The sequence below is a fragment of the Pungitius pungitius genome, chromosome 3 (assembly GCF_949316345.1).
Source record: "Pungitius pungitius chromosome 3, fPunPun2.1, whole genome shotgun sequence".
Classification (NCBI taxonomy): Eukaryota; Metazoa; Chordata; class Actinopteri; order Perciformes; family Gasterosteidae; genus Pungitius; species Pungitius pungitius.
In genome coordinates, this window is record NC_084902.1 from 17,119,090 (window position 1) to 17,142,841 (window position 23,752).

Here is a 23,752-nt window from a genome sequence, read left to right on the forward strand (position 1 = left end):
AAAGTATTGGTCTGTGTAAAGCAGCATTTTCACCAGTCAAAGGCTGAAGTGAAAAGTCAAATAAGCAACATTTATTATTAGTTAACAGTCTTTGGTACAATTAGGTGATGTTTTGGGGGATTTGTGTACTTTTAGACATGTTCACTACCTCAAGCAAGTCAGCTGTGATAGATCTGATAGATTTTTTTTTCAACACAACTATTTTGAAAACAGATTCAAGCTTCCATTTAGTGGATTTCCTAAATTTCCTAGATTTCCTCACACCTGCACCACTCTATGGCGAAGGCAATGAGAGAGCCCATTTTCCCCCTCTTGGAACTAACATCCATGTAACCACTATACACAATATTTCAACTTTTAAGAAAGCCTTTTCCAACCAATCCAAAATGCTAAAAATAATTTATTCAGTAGGAGAAATACAGGATGCATATTAATTCATCTATCGGAATATTAAAGATCATCTTCTAGATCATATACATCATCTGGGCAGCATATCTCAAAGTTGGTCGTGTGCGGTGTCAATCGAGGTTAAATGAGGGGTATGTTGCCCCCTATATCCTCCGACAGGAGGAGGGTGCGCAGTGCCAGGCCAGGCCAGTAGCAGCAGTCGACACATCATCGCACGTCTTTTACGCACACTGGATGAACGGAGGCAGAGACCCGGTCGAGGAGGATGCTTGCACCGGCACAGAAAGGCTTCCTCTCGGGGCTAGTGTACCAGGGAGCAGTGGTGTGGTCTCCGGCACTGGTGTAAAATGCACTGGCGCAGACCGGGTGCGCAGGTCAGAACTATAGCTGATCTCGGTTGCTCGGCTTCGCCTCTCCAATTTTTACCCTAGTAGGCTACTATTTTTAAATCTATTGTAGCGATTATTTCCAGGTCACAATTGCCAGTTTCCTGTGCGGCTTGCTTGCACCAAACATGGCCGGAGATGGCGGCGCTCTGAAGGATATCAATGAAATCAAATCCCAGTTCCGGACCAGAGAGGGTTTCTACAAACTGCTCACTCTCTCGGACTCGCAGCAGCGGGGCGGGCTGCCGCGGGGTCCCTCCGCCGCAGCCACGCTGGGCCCTGGGGCCGGACCCGGTGCGATACCGGGCGTAGGGGTCGGGCTGCTGCAGGGGCCCGGGGCTGCCGCCGCCGCCGCTGCCTCCTCCACCTCCGGCGCCGCGGCCAACTCCTCTCCGGCGGCCTTCCTGCCGCCAGTCCGGGTCTCTATGGTCAAGCTGCAGCCCGAAGATCCGGGCGAGGAGTCGGAGCGGGTGTGCTTCAACATCGGCAGGGAGCTGTATTTCTACACGTACACCAACATCAAGAAGGTGAGTCCGTTCTCCTCCTCCTCCACCTCCTCCCCGTCATCCTCCGCCCCCGTTACAGCTAGAATGACAGATGAAGAGGATGGTCGGGGTTAGCTTATCATGCTAGCCTGCTCTGCTGGTAGCCCTTTTTCCATCATCCCATCATTTTTAGCTGCTCGTGCTGCAAAGTGGAGGCAAACCCTGCACATATTGAATTGTCACTTGTCATGTAATTCGACCTGATCATTTTTTGATGCAGCACTGAAAGCCTCTGGTCCACTCCATTCTTAAAGGCACTTTATTCTCTCTACTGCTTTATATGAATCTTTACATGAACGGGTTTTTTCTTGTTTTCCCAGTGCGGTGTATTAATAATTGTACATAAATACTTGTTCTGCCACTGGCCTGTCAAATCCCACGGTTTCTGTTTGGAGTAAATGCACTGATGCTGAACGGAGACATTGCGAGGTGAATCAGTTACCAGCAGATGGTTTACAGAGATACTGTCGGTGCTTCTTAAGCCTGATTCTGTCCATTCAGATGTTTGAGAGGATATCTTCTCTCGTGCTTTTAGCTTCTAGAAAGTACAATGTGCTGATAGATGTTGTATTGTGTTTGCCTGAGAAACGCTTCAACAAAACAGACAACAGAAAGAGACAAAAATCCCTCTGGGCAGCATTTGAATCAGAAGAAAAGAAAGTCATTAGAGAAACAAAGTGGTAGCTTAGCATCAAAGTATGAACGGATTTGAAACAAGAACAGCTTCCTTTTTCAGCGCGTTGTCTAGTGTCGGCACTGTTAAAACATCAAATCCCAGTTTAAACCTCTTCTAACCACTGAGGAGACTGCAGGGGCCCCAAAGAACAATGGAGCCACTCAATATTTAGAGCCCACTTCAATAATGATGGAGGGTCACTGAAAACATATTCAGCATCCAAGTTCAACAGTTTTCTCCTCTGTAATGTAAAACAACGAGATGGAAGTTTGAATCTTTTCATTTTTCAAAACTATTTTAAATGTAAATACAACATTTGCTGTCTGAATTATTCAAGGCCCTTTCAATGCTTAGATCTTTTATCTAAAAAAGCTGATGAAAACATCTGAAAGTGTACACCAGAAGCCAGGATTTAGTGTGAAAGTCAGTATTATTGCCAATTTATGTTTTCTATATTTGCTTACAAAAATATTTTCCCATACAAAGATTCCTATCTCCATTTGTCCTCCAATTTCTCGCCCACACAGCTTGTTGCTAGCAATGTTAGCAGAACCTGGGGGACGGATGCACTGCACACTGTCAGTCACACATGTTGAATTCATTTCTCTTACAATAAACAGAGTATATTTGGCAGCAAGATGTCTTTGATTTGGCTCACTTTCATTTGCGATTTTGGTCGCAATTTACATGCGAAAACATTCATGTGCTGCATACAGACTAATCATGGCTATCAGCAGCTCATTGGTACTCTCTCCTCAAAATGCACAGGTTTATGGCAAAGAGAAAGAGATCAAGTTTTTACTAGAGGTGCACCCTAACCAGTATTGGGCTGATAATGTCTTAAGTAGCTTGTTCAAGTATTTGTGGGAATGAAGCCAATCTTTTCAATTCAATTCTATCTTCATACATTATATACATTGTATAATGGAATTTTAACTCCTGTTTAAGTTTCCTGTACATTTTAAAAGGTGTTCCTTGTGCACTGTTTATTATTTAAAAAACTGGACACAATTGATTTAATTTATTTATTAACGTTTACACCAAGTTTAAGTCAGGCCTGATGTTGAGGAAAATTCGCCCTCATTTTCAACGATTCAGGTATTCAGCTTATCAATTAAACAATCGATTGGCCAATACCCAAAACCAAGGCATCCCTATCAAGACGGAAAAGTCAGCAAATCCCAAGTTTGTACTAGCAGAGCCATATTGACTTTACAGCCTATATATTTACATCTAGACTGTGTAATCCAGTGTAAACGTTAGCGAACCCTCGGAGATCAAGTGTGACCTTTCAACGTTGCTGGTTACACCAGTAGCCTGAGTGCTCTACAGTCTGGAAATACTCCTGCAGCCGTGTTGCATCCTGATCTTTAGCGAAGAAACATCAGCTTGATGGGTTTTTGTGCCCTTTTTGTTCTTTTATGTCGGTACACAAAAGTAGTTTGAGAAACAAATCCATTGCTCCTTCTTTCTGACGCCAAAACCTGATGTTTAGCATCAAAACTGTGTTTCTGCTTTAGGAAATATCTTATTTGATTTCCCCTCTTTACACTTTGTAATTGGCGATCGTATGTAGAAATATGGCTGAATGTAACTATCAATATATTAACCCTGAAAGTCTTTTTTGCGTGTCCATCACAATTCTCTTGCTCATCTGCAGGCTGTGGACCTCAGCAAGCCGATAGACAAGCGGATCTACAAGGGCACTCAGCCGACATGTCACGATTTCAACCAGTACTCCGCCACAGCGGAGAGTGTAGCCCTCATCGTGGGTTTCTCAGCTGGACAGGTCCAGTACCTCGACCCCATCAAGAAGGAAACCAGTAAACTCTTCAATGAGGAGGTACTGTAGATACCTGTTTTCCCTCTGCATCGGTGTGTCTTGGTAGTTGTTGAAGCTCGGCACGATACAACGGAAGTCCTTTGTCTTCCTTGTATCAATTCCTTTTACCGTAGTTTGCAGGCTGCGATGACTTCGTCATCTCCTACATTTTCCAATCTGTCCTCGCTTCCCCTCCTTCCTGTTTTCCAGAGGTTGATAGACAAATCCAAGGTGACGTGTCTCAAATGGCTCCCCAAGTCAGACAACCTGTTCTTGGCCTCCCATGCCAGCGGACATCTCTACCTCTACAACGTGGACCACCCGTGTGGCACCGCCGCCCCGCAGTACTCTCTGCTGCGCCAGGGAGAGGGGTTCGCCGTCTACGCCTGCAAGACCAAGACGCCGCGCAACCCGTTGCTGCGGTGGGCTGTGGGCGATGGGGGCCTCAACGAGTTTGCCTTCTCCCCGGACGGCGTGCACGTGGCGTGCGTGGGCCAGGACGGTTGCCTGCGTGTCTTCCACTTTGACTCGATGGAGCTGCAGGGCGTGATGAAGAGCTACTTTGGCGGGCTGCTGTGCGTGTCGTGGAGCCCCGACGGGAAGTTTCTGGCCACAGGCGGCGAGGACGACCTGGTTACCGTGTGGTCGTTTGCAGAGAGCCGCGTGGTTGCGAGAGGCCACGGCCACAAGTCGTGGGTCAATGTGGTAGCGTTTGACCCCTTCACCACTTCCCTGGAGGATGAGGAGCCCATGGAGCTAAGTGGCAGCGAGGAGGACCTCCACCAGGGGCCGACAAATAACACCATGCATTTTGGGCGGGTCCGAACTAGCAGCACACTGTCCCGTCTTTCTCGGCACAGTTCTAAAGGTGGCGGCTCGTCGTCGGTCACATACCGGTTTGGCTCGGTGGGGCAGGACACCCAATTCTGTCTGTGGGACTTGACAGATGATGTGTTATACCCACGCCTGCCGCTATCCCGCGCCTTCACTAACACTTTTGGACCATCGCTGTCTAACTCTGGCAGCGGGGCGGTCAACAGCACCCCAGTTGTGGCGGGAAGTGGAACGGTTGAAGGACACCACCACCCGCCTAACACTAACACCGGCGCCGCCAACCCACCAACGCTCCCCCTACCGCTTCCTCGCTCCCTCTCCCGCTCCAACTCTTTACCCCACCCTGCTGTGGCGAATGCCAAGGGTCAAAGCACCACGGAGGGTGGCGGGGGAGGCGGCGGAGGGAGCTCCGTCGGAGGGAACAGCGCGCCCTTCAGCATCGGCCGCTTCGCCACGCTGTCGCTCCAGGAGCGCAAGTCGGACAAGTCAGGCTGTAGCAGCGGGGTGGAGAAGGAGCACAAGAGGTACCACAGCCTGGGCAACATCAGCAAGAGCAACGACAAGATCAACGTGGCACCGAGGAGCAACCGGCTGGACGCCGCCAAGGTCCTGGGCACCACGCTGTGCCCGCGCATGTACGAGGTGCCGCTCCTGGAGCCGCTGGTGTGCAAGAAGATTGCACATGAGAGGCTGACGGTCCTAGTGTTCATGGACGACTGCATCATCACAGCCTGCCAAGAGGGTCTCATATGCACCTGGGCACGGCCGGGGAAGCCGGTAGGTCTGATCAACTTTTTTTACCCCGACGCAATGTATTATGGGACAGTGCTATTACAATTTGCTACAATGTGTTAGTGCTACAGTTTGTTAGGGTTTTACTCAAGGTATAGTCTAAAGAGGTGTGTCCCTGTAGCTGCTAATAACTTGCCGTGCCGCTCGCCAGAATATAATGTTGAATTGCATGTTTCTAAAGACCATGGATACCTTGGATTTCTTAACCAAAAAGGAGTTTCATATCAACTGTTATACATAGTTGGTCTGTTTAGTGTGATTTTCCATTGATATCCAGCCAACTAGATTATTTTCCTCTCAGGTCATAAATGTTTAGAGTAGATGTTTCCCTTGGTGGATATTTCAGAGAGTGGGGAATTACCAGTTGGGATGATTTTGCCTTCCTTCTCATGAACAGATTGTCATCAGTGTCCAACTTTCCTTCATGTTTTGTCTCTGATCAGAATCTGACAGCACAGAACGGGAACTCTCCAAGTGGCACGGTGGTATAGCTGCAAGGGGGAAACTCCCTCCCACCGTCGTCTCCATTGATCCTCAAGGATTTCAAACAAGGTGCCAACAACCACAGACCATACCTTTTTCGACCACGACAGTATTACACCGTCGGTGTAACCCATTGTGATGGGTTACCTTGATGATTTCACACAGCTTGGTGGGAAACACTTCCTGAATTAGCAAAACTGCTAACATCACGTTAGCAGATTTATGAAGTACAGATTTCCCTCTCTTATGCGAAAGACACAGCAAAAGCCACAACCTTTTTATTTAAGTTATTTATTTTATCACAAGGCTGTGTAGGGATGTATAATGTAATTACAGAAAATACATTAAAAGGACAAACATGTATGGGAACACTGCCTACAAGGCAAGGAACCGAAGAACAACGGAGAAGATGAAGAATATTAATATATGAAGATGCTTCTATTGTACAGATCAACCACAGCTAAACAACAAAAAAAGAATGTCTGCTGTTTTAGGGAACTTGAAGATGTCAGTGTTTTCTTTTTTGTGCGATGAGAGTTTCCTCCAGTTAGTCCCTGGAAGGCTAGCCGGGGGATGGGTTGTTTGAATCGAGCGTGACCTACCACGAGGCGGGTGACCCGAATGGAGCACAGAGAGGCTGCAAGCTGTACATTTCAGCCGACTGATCCGTACAATACTTCACTGGGACATTGCGTGTTGGTGGACAAACTGCAATGAACAAACACACACTCAACATTTCGAACGTTAATACTGCTCCACGCACACACACTAATTCACTCACGTAACACACACACACGCACTCATGGTGTAGCATCACATATACTGTATCTTCATACCTGTTACACCTCAATGGCCTCTTGCATGAATTTGCACATGTGATCCATCATGAGCAGCTCAAGAGACACAAGGGGTGTTATTGTGTTGTCTGAGCTTCACAGAAACATCTCCACACCATTCACTGGATATCTGGTGCAGATGATACGTGTCCTTTGTCTCAGTTTCAACATTTTTCATCAGTTTTGATTCAGCTTATGAAATACCGGTGCTCATTAAAGTCTGTCAGATACCTGATACATTATTTAAGTGACCCAAATGTTTTGTGAGCAAACACCACTTTTGTTTCAGCATCTTTCTGGGCTGCCTTCAGTAAACCTGCGATTTGTGATTAAAAGTTTAAATAAAGAAAACTAATATTATTTTACAAGTTTATTTTTTGCTAATTCCTCCGTCGATCATCACTACATCGGACCTTTGACTCAAACTCAAACATGAGCAGTGAACACATGTTCCTCCTGCAAGTCTTTACACTTCATTGTAGTCATACTGTCTTTCTCTGACACTCACTCCGACGCACCGTGATGGAGTCAGGCATTCATAAGCGAAATCTTAGCGAAAAAAATAATGTTGAATAATGAATAATTGGTTGCTTTTAAATTGCTAAATTGGTTTCAATTATTTCTGAAAATCCGTCTTGAGCTCTTACGTTACAAGTGTTATCAAATTGGAAGCGCTGTTTTTATCAGCATTTTTAGGTAATGGAGCTACCAGTCCGACAATTTGGCCTATAAATAGCATAGCAACTTCAGACACTGCAAGAGTCAAGGTCATACCCTTGTAGCAGCAGACAAAATTATTGGATTAGCTTGCAACACATGTAAAATTGCATGTAATGTACACCAGTTGACGTTGTCATAGTAACAGCAGAGAGTCTGAACTCATTCAGCAGCTTCGATCTTCCACCACGATTGGAAAAACTAGAAAAACACTGAGAATTTTGTGCAGCTCAATTCAAGTCTTTCAAGCCAGATGTTTGAATTCATTGATGAAGTCAAGATCTTAAATGGAAGCAGTTAAGAGGTGTGAGACACACATTGAAGGAGGATGGAGAAAAAAGGGAAGAAACCTTAAGGAGACTGGAAGATGAGGGATCCCTCTCCCAAGATGGACAGACTACAATATGTACAGAATGAACAACGTAAAAGATGTACAATAAATTTGATTGCTATGACACAAATGATTCAAATATTGCTGGTAGTAAGCCAGCTGTATGGCAGGACAACTGCAGGGACAACCACTATCAGCTATAACCACCATCCACAGAAGCCTATTATATTATATATTTATAATATAATAATTATTAAATAATAGTTCCTCTTTCATTTTTTTTGTTTTTGGATCACACCATCACCCCCAAAGTCCCCTAACTTTTTCTCATTTTATTGCTGCTCAAAGGGATGTTGCAGTGGGTTAATCATGTATAGAAGCAACCAACTCCACTTAGCCACTCAGCAGAAATCAAGCCTAAAGGTGGTCCCAGGCTGGCTCGCTCAGTGGGACAGAAAGGTCTAATGAGTCAAATTCAAAGTGACACGTTAACAGTACATCAAATACTATTCTGTGAGACACAACTTCATTTCCAAAAGCTTCTTAATCAAACCCTATTTCAAACAAGTAAAATCGGATGATTTCTTGCGTTCTGAGCTTTAAAAATCAACCAGGTTATATTTTAATTGTGTAAATGGGAGTCCCATGCCCATGTCGCTGTGTCCAACTAGGAAGTCGAATAAAAAAAGAAAGATGTATTTTTGCCCTCAAAACAACTCATTACCAAGGTAACAAACAGCATTCCATGAATGTTGTTCATTTTTATGTGATGTTTTAATCTTTTTATTTTTCTCATTTGTCTCTGTTTGAGTATATTATATGGAATATGCACTCTATTTTCACCATATGGTTACTACATGTGCGCTCACACACACAGACACACTCACACAAACTCACTCTCTCACACACACAGGCTTTTAAAAACTTTACATCTGTTTCCGGTGGAAGTTATAACAGCAGAATGTCATGATATATCATATGATATCCAATTTGTATATGGAGATCTGTTATTAAAATCTCCAATAAGTTGCGTGTGTCCTGTTCTATATCATCATGACGTCTCCCTAAAAAAAAGTACCTCAAATTAGTACTCCAGTACAGTTTATTGGTTTCCATTACGTAGTGAGTTATGTAGTATTAAAATAAATTGACTTGATGGAGTTCATTCAGAAAGTTAATTCAAACAAAAGCTAAAGATAAATGAACGCACCAGACATGAAAAGATCTATCCCAACATAGAAGTAACAATAAATAGTATTTGACACACTAATATAACTGTTCAGAAGAAACTTGAAGTACTGGGGTGGTCGCAAGGGGACGCTACAGTTAAAAACATCCCGCTTCACTACTCTGCAGCCGTGGAGGAAGATAGTGACCGGCCAATCCCAACGACCCCCGTACGGCTGCGAATCCTGTGAACCCTCATGGCCTCCAGACCTTTTACCCGGACCACCTTCAACACACCAACACTGTTCTTCAAGTGAAAACGACCCCTTAATTAAAAAAAAAGAAGCAAGATAAAAGGCAAGGTGACCTTAACACCGATCGTAAGCATCCAAACGTCGGATTAGGTTTGAGAATGCGTGAAGGCACCGATAGACATTAAGACCGGAAACCAACATGCCTTTAAAGATCAAATTAAAATCTCAGTGAAAGAGGAAGACGTTCAGGGTGCAATGGCTTGTCCAGATGTTGTTGTTCAGTGTGAGACAAATTTAATTAATCAAATCGAATACGACACGTAAATATATCACATTTCAAGGCGAAGGAGACAATAGAAAATAATTATTGATATCATAGATATATATTTCCTTGAAAATGCAAATCCAACTGCTTTATTTTTATTTTCACTCTTCCTGTTTGCTTATTTTCATAAAATGTAATTCAGCTTCAAAATCTTAAAGTTTTGAAGGAAATGTGCCCTCAAATTTGCCCTTCCAGTCCTAGCACACTAGGAAGGTGCGTAGGGACCATTTCCATATTCCTGAGTCGGCCACTACAGTACTTTATTACAGCCTTGCCAAATAGCTGGAGAAAGATTTAATTATCTTAAAATCCATTCTTTTCGGTTAGACTTTTACTTTTCGACTATAACCGGAAACTGCGTGTCCTTGCATGTGTAAGCTTGACACAGCTGGGGCTCGATAGCTACACCGTTGTCCTGCGTTGATAAACGGAAACAACAATAAAGGGCACACACTCGGTGGAAAACATGGAGGAGAAAGTGGAGACCGTCGGTGTCAAACGGTAGGACCGATTTATTGTAGCGAACCGTCCATGTTGTTGCATTTCCGTTTTGTCCTTTGTGCCTGTAACTTTCCGAGGGAGCCATCGAGTCCCCCATCGTGAGATCATGACCCAGTCTGTGATCCAGCGACGTCGTGACATGGCATCGCGATTTGAGGTTTTAAGGGTTTGATTCATTTCTCTTCATTGTGCATTAACAGTTATGATCCAATAATTAGCGTTATTCTGAAACAACACATTCCGCATTACAAGTGCTTAGGGTACATAAAGGCTAGACGATAAACCCTTTGAATGTAGGAGTCTTCTAGCGTGCTTCTTCCGCTTGGATTACAATGTCTAAGTAAACGTCTCCTACTTCTGGGATTTCTGAAGTAATCACACATGTCGCAAAGAGTTAATGGTTTATTTGTGCTTCTCATAGAGAAGTCGATTCTACCTCCATTATTTAGCTGGGATATGTCTTAGCGTGTTGTGTGGTTGTTGCAGTTCTTCAACCCCCCCACAGCACTGACACTAATCTCTAGTGTGATCCCAGATTGTTTGTTTTCATGGATTCACCCTTCAATGCTCTATCATTGTGTATTATGTCCAGCAGACACATTTAGAGAGCTGGAATCCGTTCACATGCAGATTAGTGTCTTGCGACTTTGTGTTTTTAATACTCTTTTTAAAGTGTTGTAAATTCAAAGTAAACCTGAGGCACTTTAGGGATGTTAAAGTGGAGAAACAATATTACTTTCTAGTGGAAGTAAAAAGAGCAGCAGTGAATGTTTGTTGAGGGGTTAAGTGAAAATTGCTGCAATTGAAAGTGCCAATTGCTTTATATTCTCAGTATGGTGGCCGGAAAGGACAAAGTCAGAACATACACATCCGCCTGTAAGCGAGCAACCCTTCTACTTTAGCAATTAATCTGCATATTAATGTTCGGTAAAGATGTCCATATTTGGGTATCCATTTTTGCTTGGAGGCATTTTGAAACCACAACCGTCAGTGTTCAATGGAAACACTGCAGCTGGAAATAGCTGTGGGAGTGGACTCACTGCTGGACCACGTGAGACGAGCCCTGACAGGATCAACTCAGCAGGTGATTGTGGAGTCGGCTGTTCAGCTCAACTTACGGGGCTCAACTTATTGTTGTGGGATCATAATTGTTTATGATCCATTACTATACATGATTGACGAAATAAGGAACCTTCTGTATTAAAGTAAAGAAAAACTCATCAAGGAAAAGTACCAAAAAACAGTTAAAAGTGTTCTCCTGGTGTCTGCTGTTTTAAATGCGTTAAACACAAGCAGGTTTACAATAAATCTGTCTTATTAAAGTGGGAACATGTCAAGATGCTAAAAACAAGAGGCACCGATGCTGAGGTCCAACTTGTATTTTGCTGACTTGCAGACTTGTAGTAAACAACAGATTTATACCTAATAAGAGATGATATCATCGAATATGATCAATGTGAGGAGGTTTGTGTCACATTTACTGAACCGATGAATCAATTCCCAAGTTGAATCTAAGTCGTCTTTCAATCCAAATATCCCCAAAATCAAAAGCGTGAGTGCCTGAGAACAGTAAAGGACTTTTTTGTGTATTCAAGCTGAAAGTGATTCTTTTACTTGGTGTGTGTGTGAGTGTGTCTCCCCTCACACACACACACACACTTTAACTTCAGTAACCACGGTTTGTTTCCCAGCACACACAGAAACAGACACACATTGAGCGAATAAGAAATGGTGGCGAGTGTGCAGCTCTGCTCGCTCAGGATTTACACTGTTTCCTCTTAAGCTCCTCGCTCGTCGATGTTGTGTTAGTGAGGCAGACAGTATTTGGTTTCACGGGGTATTATTAGCAGCAGTATCATTTTTCAGTGGTAGTAGTACTATGAAGGGCAGCAGTATTATTGTAAACAGTCATGGTGTTTTGTATGTTTTTTTTCAATGGATGAAGGATTTCTGTCACTTTAGTTAGTCCCCCTGTCATATTTAATAGTTGATTGCTATTTGTAATATAATAACCCTTAATATGGACAGTACTTAGTCATATTAATTACATATCGAACATCAACAATCACAGTGCTCTTCTAGCATGTTGCCTTTTGGAGTCTCGTCCTGGGAATCTTTAACTTGAGTATTCTTCTCTTTTGTTGTCAAAAGAGGGTGAGACATGAAAGACCTCTGCATCCTTGTAAGACATCATGACGCTTATAATATGTCAGGACATTCCTGGATGTTTGGGGGTTCTTCATAGTGGGAACGGAGCTGAAGGGAAAACATGAACCAAACGGAGGAGAACAGAATGTTGTTTATTTCTGCCTCTGGGACACTTTCCAGAATCTCATTCTTCCTCCACTTCTGTCTTTCCTCCCCCTCTCTCTTCATCCATTCCATGAAAAACATGTGCTGACAAGACAAAAGCAGGCTTTCATTTCTCTCATTCACACAGAAACATACACGAGCACACACACAGTGGGTGAAGATGCAATCAAACTAGACACAGAATTCAAACTGCTCCTGTGAAAACAAAAGAAAATACAACTTTACTGATCCCCAGAGGTCATGGACAGAAATAAGTACAGGTTAACAATGAAACTAGAATAGTTAAATTAACTAAGTCTTAGAGCTTAGCAGAGTATTTTAAAAACAAAATTAAACACAGTGTCTATATTGAAAGAGAAAATTGCAAATTCTTAACCTTATGTCTACCAATCTATTTTTTATTGTGCGAAAAATGTCTGCAGTTCTTGCAGATGACACCTCGGCCATCGGCCCCGTAATAAAGAACAACCAGACTTTATAAGAGAGGAAGTCTAGAAACGGGAAGCGTCAGAAATCAAATGCGAGTCCCTGTGTTTCCGAAATAAGCTTATCAGCAGCTCTAACATCTCTATGTGTGTCAATAAAGGAACTCTGCCAATATCAAACCGTTGAATAACCAACATGCCAGTATGTGATGTACTTTCATTAACAGACTCCAGCCTGCTGCTGAGGAATTAACCTTTTGAAGGGCCCCTGTCATCAAAACATCCACATTTTCTCACTGTAGCTTTGTCACGATACTCATTAAGGTTTTCACATGATCCAAGAGACCGATCCTCTGGCTTCTTGAGGTTAGGATCCATTGCTCTACCATCAGAAGGTATACTGTGACGGTTGTAGAGGTCAGAGGAAAGTGATCTTTGACTCCTCACTAAAGTTGTAATTTCTGCTATTGTCCCACTGTAATGTTATTTTCTCTTCCGGAATCTTCAACCTCCTTTATTCCTGCTTTGTTTCTGTCATCTGCTTTGATTCAATTCTTCACACTTTTGTTTGCGTCCTCATCTATCATCTTCCTGCTTCCACCGCCTTGTTCCCTCATCTCTCTCCTTCCCCGCAAGTCTATGGTTTCCTCCTTCTGCCTCCCTGTCTAATCTCCCCTCTCCTTCTCCCCCCCCCCGCAGCACCAGTTCGGAGCAGAGGAAGCTGCGTTCTCGTGATGCGGCCCGATGTAGGCGGAGTCAGGAGACAGAGGTGTTCTATGAGCTGTCCAGCACTCTGCCGCTCCCCCGTCGAGTCTGCACCCACCTGGACAAATCCGCCATCATGAGGGTCGCCCTCAGCTTCCTGCGAATGCACCACTTCCTTCTCCAACCCGGTGAGAAACACGCCTTCAGATGGTCACACCCCAACCAATATGTTTAATTTCAGGTTAAGTTTTTTTTTTTTTTTTTATCCCTGAGCCATGACTGATAGTCATGTGGCATGGCTCACGGATGGCAATATCCCCCAAAAATCCAGACGTTGTCAGAGGAGAAGTATCTCTCTGACACTTTGCGCACTCAGCATTTCTTTTGTTTCCTTCTTTCACTGTGTTGTTCTGGCAATATGAGTCGGCTCAGTGCTGTTTTACTCCCTCGGGGGTGAGAGAAAAGTGATGAAGTCGTTAATAATAAAGGGACAGCGCTGACCTTTTATTAATATTCAGGCGACAAACATGAAAAATGCATTCAGATTTGAAAGATGGTTTTGGCCAGACCAGAAAATCTTCTCACTCCCTTTTGTTTTTCTACTGTTAATGAATTTTTTTAATCTCAAGGTCAGTTTATTTATAAACAGGAAATGGAATGTTTGAACCAAAGCTGTTATGTTAGAATAATCACCAGGTGTTTTCTTTACCGCAGGTGAGAAGCAGAGCGAGGAGTCTGACGAAAAGAAGCAAGAGGAGGAGGAGAAGGAGGAGAAGGAGAATGAGGAGGATGAAGAGGATCCAATGGATTCCTTCTATCCGCAGGCACTGGCCGGCTTCATCATGGTGATGACCGAGGAGGGAGACATGATCTACCTGACTGAAAACGTCAGCACTCACATCGGCATCCCACAGGTAGCGCAATCTGGGATTGGATACTATTCGTTTCATCCATGACCATTCGGTACTTTTATTGGAACTCAATCAATACCCAAAGCTCAGGAGATTGCCATTGTGACTTAAGTCCTATAGGTGAATTCATAACAAGATGCTTTTTTGTTTGGTTAATTGGCATTTTTATTGTACTCCTCTGGGGCAGTTTGTGACCTACTCTGATTGACTCGACCAGGGAGAAAAGCCTCCGATCTATTTCCATCTCTGTTTGGGATTCGGTTTGTCTGTTACAGTAATTGCAGACGCGAACACAGAGGTCCATCTATTTTATTTGCAAAATTAGAAATTTGCCTCAGAGGGGTTTGCAGCCTGTACATCCTCTGTCCCGAAACCCTCACATCGGCACAAGAAAAACTCCACCCAAAAAATAAAAAACCCTTTGATGGGGGGGGGGAAAAGCGAAGAAACCTTAGGGAGAACGTCAGAGGAGGGATCCTTCTCCCAAGATGAACAAACTACAATGGACGTCAGAATGAACAATGTAAAAGATGTACAATACATTTAGTTCCTACGATGGAAATTGTTCAAATCTAGTAAGCCGGGTGTACGCCCACAGAAACGTGTGGAGAGGGATAGCATAAAGACTAAATGAAGAAAGGAAAGAAGGAAAGTCAGTGATATTGGTTTATGATGACAGCAATAGTAATGTGATTAACATTCATAATAATAGTGATAGCAGCAGCAGTTGGCCGAGGCAGGAACAGCGTCCAGATAGAACCACAATCTATGAAAATCTGCCAGGCGAGAACCCACAAATACTCTGGAAGAAACAAAGTTTGTGATGTGCGTTGATGTTGAGTCATAGTAATTAGAATGTGTTAAAAGCAGTGGGTGTCAGCGGAGTCAGGACTAGATACCATGACCCATGGAAACCCGAGATGAATGTGAAGTAAAACAAAGTACAAATTAACCTTTTACCTGAGACAGCGGTCATACCAGTTACATGATTGTACTTAACATGCAGGCATAACATACATAGTGGTATAACGATTAACGATTAGCCGGCTTTTTGACCTCAAACAGGCTTGACACTGTCCGTTGTTGTGTTTTTTTGTTCACAGCTGGAGCTGCTGGGTCAGAGTATCTATGACTTTGTCCATCCCTGCGATCAGGAGGAGCTCAGAGACTTGCTAAATCCACGTCCAGGTCAGACCTAGATTTATTATTATTATGTGTTTTCTCCATAATTAGCAGCTTTTTATGAATGCTAAATAATAAAGTCGATAAAGTGCTTTAGCGTTGTCATCACACTTCTTTCAGGTTCCAGTAAGAAGCCGTTGGCTAGACAGCCGAGCGAGAGGAACTTCTTCCTGCGGATGAAGAGCACTCTGACCAGCAGGGGGCGCACCGTCAACATTAAGTCGGCTGCCTGGAAGGTGCATTGTTACCAAAGACACACAAAGCCCAGCAGCTACACACTCACACATGCACTTATTCCACAGCAGCAGATACGCAGTTGGTGCTTATTCTGAGGATTCTCTGAGGAATGAGATCAATAAGTTCTGGAAGCATCCAATGCTTTCCAAATGTTACAGCCTGAAGACTCCAGGTTGAGGACTTAAGAATCACTCAAGTTAGTAAAGACTTTCTCAAGCAATGTTAGCCTATTGGGCTCCTTGAACAATATAAAATGAATAAGATATTTAAATGTCGGCCTCTGCATTGAATGGACTTGGTGTCCATTGGTCAGCCTGGATGACTAAAGACTCAAAGATATTTTCCAATTCTTCCTGGGAACATTTTGGATTTAGTTATTGTGCCACGGAAGATTGTTAAAATAAAATTGCTGCATTTCAATTATTTGGCTTTAGGAAAAAAAATCAATTTTTGTTCAGATTGGCACTGATATGGTGCCAACTGCCTCAAGGGAAACATCCCTTCCACTCATCAGTGTTAACGTTTGACTCTGCATAGAGTTTGTCAATAAAGAGTCTTTTTCAATAGCCAATCACTGTCTAGAATGCAAATCTAAATGGCAACACAACGTTTTTCTACGTACTTTTTGATGTGTCTGAAGGTGACCTTGAACCTGGGCTCTCTTGCAGGTTCTCCACTGTACGGGTCACATCCGTCAGCCGGGTGGAGGCTCGGCGGCGCCTCCTGTGGGCGGAGTGATGACTCTCCTGTGTGAGCCCATCCCTCACCCGTCCAGCGTGGAGTTCCCCTTGGACACGCGCACCTTCCTAACCCGCCACAGCATGGACCTGCAATTCACACACTGCGAGGGCAGGTAGGAGGAGTCCTGTGGCTGACCCTGACCTTTGACCTCCCTGTGGGTGGAAGACGGGCCAGAAAAGAAAATCTTCCATAACAGAGATCGAGACAGGACTAGAAATCCCGGAACTTTTTATTTCAGATTTTAGACTTTATTTGTTTTTTATCGTCCGGTTTGCAGGGTGACAGAGTTGGTGGGATACAAACCTGAAGATCTGATTGGCCGCTCGGCCTACGAGTATCATCACGCCCTCGACTCCGATCACGTCAACAAGAGTCTGCACACACGTGAGTTTCACAGTGTGCATATGTTGTTGTTGTTCTAGTCAGAAGACATACTATACATTTAAATACAATTACAGGGAATACTGATAGTGATTACAAACAAAGCTTTCATGAATATACAAAACTTCTATCTAATAAACTACTGTAAAAAAAACATGACCTCCATAAGCAAGGAGAGAATGAGTCAGCGCACACAGAGGGGGGCTTCATTTAGTGCAAAAATCCTTTGATATTTTATCAAATGTGCCTTGCCAATCTCTTATTCCTCTGTTTCCCTGTGTGGCGTAGTGCTGTCCAAAGGTCAAGTGAGCACCAGACACTATCGTTTCCTGGCTAACGGCGGCGGCTTTGTGTGGGCGGAGACTCAGGCGACCGTCCTCTACAGCAGCAAGACATCGCAGCCAGAGGCCGTCGTCTGCCTCAACTATATCCTCAGGTGCTTTAAAGGGTCTTAAAATCGCGTCACATTGACTCTTCGTAAAAAAAATTTAAAAAAGAGACGCATGGAAGAATGTGGCACACAGCGAGCTGCTGCTCCTTCTTCACCTCCTGTTTGTCCTCCTTTCCTGCAGTGGCGTGGAGCAGCCGGACCTCGTCTTCTCTGCCGAACAGACTCGTTGTGGCCGGCCGCCTAAATCCGAGCTCTGCACGCCGGCGGACGCACCGGAGGATTGCGGGACTTCCGACATTGCTGACCCTGAGAGTGCGTCTCTCGCCATCTCCAGTCAGACTGAGGACGTAGATCTGAATCCCGGCAGCGCTGCCGAGCTTGTTTTCAAACTGAAGAAGGAGTCAGAGGATGTTCTCCAGTTGGCTACTGAGGTCGGAAACCCCATCGGCCCGCTGACGGGAGGTGAGACACACCAAAGACATTTATATTTTATTTATATAAATATATATATATGTGCCTAAAATGGGAATTCACTTTTGTATGTTCTAAATTGTAAATACAACTTCTAAATTGTAAATGTCCTTTTGATCAATCTGCTTCCTGTCTGTTAAAAACTACAGATATACCATGAATAACTATAGTTTATGAAGCATTTAGGATCTTTTGCTTTTTTATGAATCATCCAGGCCTCTCAGGTTTGATTAATGTCCAAAATAAAAGCAACCATAGTTTTTAAAGTTTAATATATCTGGAAAGAATTCACAGAAAACTGCACTGCAACGGTTTGCAGCGGTCTTTAATTGAATTTTTTCTTACACTGCATTGACTTTTGTTATATTTTAATCCTCATATTTTAATTTAGCTTTTTATTTTCTATTCTTTAAGCAAACTTTTTTTAATTTGGTACAGCTGAGGCTGATGGGGAGAAGTTTAATTTTGAAGCCATTTTTTTAATAAACTAAACTCTCCAAGTAAACTTATTTTCTGTGGTTTTGTTTTCTGTTTTCTTCCGACTTGGTCAGATTTTGTGGGGCTGTCGTTCTCCAGTCCGCCCAGTCCAAACTCACTGCCGGACCACCCTCAGGACCTGTGCACCTCACAGCTGCGACAGCTCCTCTTGCCTATCTTCAGCCCAATGACGCCACCTTCATCCTCGTCATCATCACCGGCCTCCCCACTTGATGTTGAGTCGGTAGGTTCGAAACCCTACATCTTTTTCACACTGAAAGCAAGAAGCTTCTCTCTCTGATTTTACATTCAACTCCATTCATTTCTCCACCTTAGCCTGGACGAAAACAAAGCAGTTTACAGAACATGACTGCCATTACATTTTACTGATGCAGATACACTCTCTCTTTATTCCTTCTGTGTCTTCCTCCCTCAGATCTCCTGTGAGGAGGAGGTGACGGACACGAGCGAGGTGGAGAGGTTCTTTGCTGTTTGGCCAGAAAATGGTCAGAAGAAAGTGGAACCAATGGCGGTAAATGCAAGAAATCAGCTTATTTCTCTTTGATTATGTGAACACAGACACAACAGAGGATACAAACTGAGGGGAATTGTTAAATTTTAACCTTTTATTTTTACTTCATAACTAAACACATTGTGATTTGCACATGCCACAAGTGTGTCATTCATTTTTTTTTAAATGACTCTCTTCGGGGTATTTTCTGGACATTGGTCAAAAACAAAGATCCTTAAATACTTTGCGTTTATGGCCAGGATCAAGAGGACTTAAAACATTTTCAATCCATAAGAAGGATTTGAAGATCTCATGGCGGTAAAAACTAAAAACCAGTGTAGACACGTGTCAATATAATAGATGCTTAAAATGTCACAAAAAGAAATAGTAACAAAGGTTTTCAGGTGTTTGTTTCCACACAAACGTTCTTCTCTCAGATGATGATGATCTGTCTGTCCTGTTTTTGTGTAGATGGAGGTGATGGATCTGGAAATGTTGGCTCCTTATATCTCCATGGACGACGACTTCCAACTGACCGTCCACAGCAGTTTCCCGGAGGACTTGGACAAACCTCCGTCATCTCCGTCCGAGTCCTCTGTTGTGACAATGGCCGCCACATTGAGCAGGAAACGGTACGATGGGACTGACCGTAGTGGACCTTTCTGAATACATTTTGAGAAATCTTGCTCGAATTAGCATTTTATCACCCATAATAAACTTTTTTTAATGCTGTGTTTATTAAGTTAAGACTTTATCATGTAGATCCTATATTGGATAATGATCTCTTTTTTTATCAAAATGGGGTTCCTTTTGTCCAAACACTACATAAAATTCACACAACCACAGAACACCTCAGCTCTTTTCCGAAGTGAAACTTCACTCCAAAAAATGTCAACTGTTTTTTATTATGTGTCATATGTGTATTAACAATATGATGAAGAAAAAAAACATGACAACTTAAGTATAATGACTTTTCCATTTAGCCGTACACAAAATGGGAAGTCTGTCAGGAGAAGGACACAGGAAAGATGTGGTTATAAAAAACAAAAGTGTTTCCTCTGTACGGTGGTCACTGAAGGACAAATGAGGGAGTTTTAGTTTAGCAGGCTCACTTCAACAATGACAGTTTTCAGCCTCAGCCACAGGTGAGACCAAGTCATTGTTTGGTCAAAGTAAATATTTGCAATCGTGTCTAAAGCAAAGACTAAAAAGTTCCAAACACGTCATATTGCCATCTGCAGCGAATGTAATCATATCATGAATGTTTTCTTTTCAAGTTGCAAGTCAAAACAATTCCGCATTAGAGAGAAAGACAACACGTGTTTTTCATGGTTAACAATCTTCCTGTTTCCCTTTAGGGCTCACGACCCAGATGAGGAGATGCTGTCCCAGCTGATGATTCAGGACAAGAGACAGAAACAAGACCCGCCCTCAATAGAAGAGGAACTTCTTCTCAACCACAGACTTCTGGTGAGCGATACATCTTTTGAAAAAATGCTTACAGGCAACTTTTGTATAAAAAGTGTGCTAAGTGCTTTTAGTAAATGAAAGAGAATGAAGCTCAATGACCTCCTCCTGAATTTATTTAATATCCAACATTTACTTGAAACAGTGAAACATTTAAAAAAAAAGTGTTTATTTGAAATAATAGATGTAATTTATATGTCTGAAGTAAAGAGAAAAGAAAAATTTCATTCAGTTTTCACCATTAACCTTTAGAGCAAATATGTTCAAGATATGAAAGTTTTATGCAGCTAACTCCCCCCCCCCCTCCCCATATTTCTTTTTATATTGCTTCTTCAGAGCTGTCTGGAGGAAACCGACCAATCAGATTTGTACCTGAGCCCTGTTGCTGAAGGGCGAAGTCAGCTGCTCACAGACAGGGACCCTATTTTAGGAGGCACACAGAGACCTGTTTCTCCAGGTAAGATTAACACACAGTTACTCCTTAGCTTCAACACATTGCAGCCCCAGATTTTAAATTGGTTGGATTTAAAATGAAAAACATTAAGTCAAGGGCCAAACAAAAGGTTTTGGAGGGCTGCACGATTCTTTTTTTGTGCCATACAGACACTTTAATGACCTTCTGACATACTACATTGTGGCTTTCAGTATGTGTTTTGGTTGTTGTCCATCTGGACGCTTATAGTGAATGTGATATCTCAGCAATGCTTGTTTTTGGATGAACTTGATTTCTCAGGTAGCAATGCAACCGTTTTTTGGCGTAAGATTTGGCACAAAAGCCCTCAGCTCCTGGATGGGCTACCTCATTAGAATTCATGGTCAAATGTTACTTTGACAGCATAGACCTTTTTGGCACAATAACAGCGTTATGAATTCAGCCTCTTATTATCATTGTTGGGGGGATTTGGCAATGCGTGCACATTTTCACGAGAGGTACGAGTTCATGTGGAACTTTTTTAATGCGGCGGAGCAGGGGTCCCTCCCTAACAGGCCCTCAGCCTCAGGGCCCTCAGGGGAGACGAGCGAAGGCAGAGCCCTCTCTATAAGGATCTACCCACTTGGGATTTTTGTAATAGTGAGATCCAAGATCAATCTACCCCGCTTTCCTTCCTACAAGCCTCCACAAAAAGAAAACCTTCATGAAGTTTCAATAATCAATTAATGGAAATATAGCCAATTTCAGATACTTTGTATATTACAGTTCCTTCTAGTTATTGTAGTTTGGTGGTTCATACCTATCTTTCTAGGGTACACTTTTAAAAAAAGAATAACTGTCTGAATGTCTAGCCTTATGCCTGACTGCATTAGGATATTTATATTAGAAGAGTAATGTGTTCCTCCAGACTTTCAGACACCGTGCCTACCTGGAATGAGGCCCTGAAGGTCAATGTTGTGTGTCAGTTGGTGGGGCGCCGTAGTGTGGGACTACTGCCCACTTACCCAGGGGCTAGAAAACAAGTAAAAAGTTGTTCATCCTCAGTATAAAGTGTGTGTGTGTGCGGCCACCATCACTCCTCTAACGTGCTGGTTTCACTCTCTCCTCCAGCTCTGATGAGGGACATATTCCCACCTCGTTGACCTGACCTTTTGCCGCCTCCTACGCCCATGACTTGACAGAGACGATCAAGAGTCACTGAGACTTCTGCGCTGAAACCGCCGGACACAAACATAGACTGACGCACGCAGTGTAACCACGCTCCAAGATCCGCCGTGACCTCCATGCTTTTGTAGCTGAACCAGGAAAGGTCCAAGTGAGAACTGATGACAGGTTTTAACGCAGGTGGTGCTGCAGTTGGCCTTCTCGAACCCAGTAGCTTGTTTTCTCATTACATTTTAAACGTAATCTCTGATTCAATGTGAGAATCCAGCAGTTGAAGCTAAAAAATGTTTGTCAAAAATTCTGTGAGACAAATCTGGAAATATTTCTCCGTCCCGCTGAATGCGATTCTTCACAGCTATCAATTTAATCACATTCAACCCTTTCAGTTTCATTATTTAGGATCCATCCTGTGTTTTATTTCAAATTACGCAGACAGAAAAAACACAATCTTTATATCAGTGGCAGCATTTATTTCAGTGGCATATTTTTTGTGTTATTCTTATACTATCCGAATTGTTACTAGTGAGTTATTTTAATCCAACTCCAAATTCCTTGTGCCGTTTGTTTTATTCGTCCTGTGGTGCCAGGTGGGTGGGGTTTACCATAAGATAACGTGAGGCTGCTTGGTGCCAGGCCGAATCTATTTACTACAGAGGAAAAACAAAGTGAGCTAAATGAAATAAAAAAGCAGTTTGGTTTGTCCCTTTTTATTATAATTAAAACAATTTAGGAAATAGAAGATGATAGATGAAAGTAATAAAAGCAGTAGATGTTTGCTTGTTTTAGGTAGCAACAGTTTTTTTTCCTGCTTTCGTTAGAGATGCATGTAAAACGCTAATATTGTGTCAAGTATGAGTTTCATTTTTTGACTTGTAACAACAAATTGTGCCTCAACATACTTGGTATAAAGAGAGTAGACTTGTATTTTACTTGTAGCCTTTGATGAATATATAACATATATTGTGATTTGTTTTTGGTCTCGGATAATGATTTTCCACAAATAAACCCTCAAACTGCCTTCTGTCCTAATTCAATGTAAAAGATTATCCTTTTTTTATTCATTTCAAACTGGTTCTTGGTGTCTTTTTACACTTTTATCTTGTTTGTATTCTTAAACTAGAAGCTGTTGAAGCAGAAGCTGGTTTGGGGTGTAAGTCATCGGAGGATGGAAGACCTTCTGGGCCCCGATGTGGCAAACTGAGTTAGCCAGATCGTTTTCAGGATAAGATTTCATAGGTCAGGCTTTTTGGTTTCCACAAAGCAAGTTTGGTAAAAACCCATGCAATACATCCATCAACTCGAATCTGCTCCAAAGCAAGCTGACTTAAGTTATCTGGATAAGGCACTGGTAAAAAATAGCAGTTCCCTTCTTGAGAAAACCCAATGATGAAGGAGCGATATTGGCTAGATTCACGTTTTATAGGATACCTCCACGGGGGATCAGGAGTGGAGTACTTTTGCTACCTGGGGTTCAAGATAACACCCAGACCCGTTATCAGATGATGACTTCTTGTACGAGGGCTATCAATTCTGCTGACAAGGAATCATTTATTTACAAGAAGACCTTCTCAAGCCATACATGCTGAACATGCTTATAAGCTAAAAACTGTTTTTTGACAGAGTTTGAACTGTGTATAAAAAGTGTGTATTAAATGATGCCCCAACAAAGAAAAACAGCATGGCATGCATTGTCTGTGATAAAACGTTATGTGTGCAACTACACAATCTCTTTAGACCTTAGTGTTCTATTGGTCTCTCTCCTTATGACATTTCTTTTTCTTTGTTTCTTATTTCTCCTGTTTCTCGTTTCTCTGACTATTTGTGAAATTGCGCAATACAAATAAAGAAACGTCTGTCTACCCGGAA

General features: G+C 42.8%; 2 protein-coding genes across 2 annotated transcripts; both read left to right on the top strand.

The window, feature by feature from the left end:
* Window positions 1–145: 145 nt before the first annotated feature.
* Window positions 146–8,858, top strand: zmp:0000000529 (WD repeat-containing protein 20). Its single transcript, XM_037464742.2, has 4 exons — window positions 146–1,321; window positions 3,676–3,858; window positions 4,048–5,448; window positions 5,907–8,858. The coding sequence occupies exons 1-4, from the start codon at window positions 923–925 to the stop codon at window positions 5,952–5,954; spliced, it is 2,031 nt and encodes a 676-aa protein (XP_037320639.2). The 5' UTR covers window positions 146–922; the 3' UTR covers window positions 5,955–8,858.
* Window positions 8,859–9,936: 1,078 nt separating this feature from the next.
* Window positions 9,937–22,903, top strand: hif1al (hypoxia inducible factor 1 subunit alpha, like). Its single transcript, XM_037464720.2, has 15 exons — window positions 9,937–10,077; window positions 13,515–13,708; window positions 14,235–14,434; window positions 15,535–15,619; window positions 15,734–15,849; window positions 16,519–16,703; window positions 16,869–16,975; window positions 17,261–17,408; window positions 17,545–17,825; window positions 18,386–18,555; window positions 18,748–18,843; window positions 19,294–19,454; window positions 20,181–20,292; window positions 20,626–20,746; window positions 21,833–22,903. The coding sequence occupies exons 1-15, from the start codon at window positions 10,043–10,045 to the stop codon at window positions 21,862–21,864; spliced, it is 2,043 nt and encodes a 680-aa protein (XP_037320617.2). The 5' UTR covers window positions 9,937–10,042; the 3' UTR covers window positions 21,865–22,903.
* The last annotated feature ends 849 nt before the right edge of the window (window positions 22,904–23,752 follow it).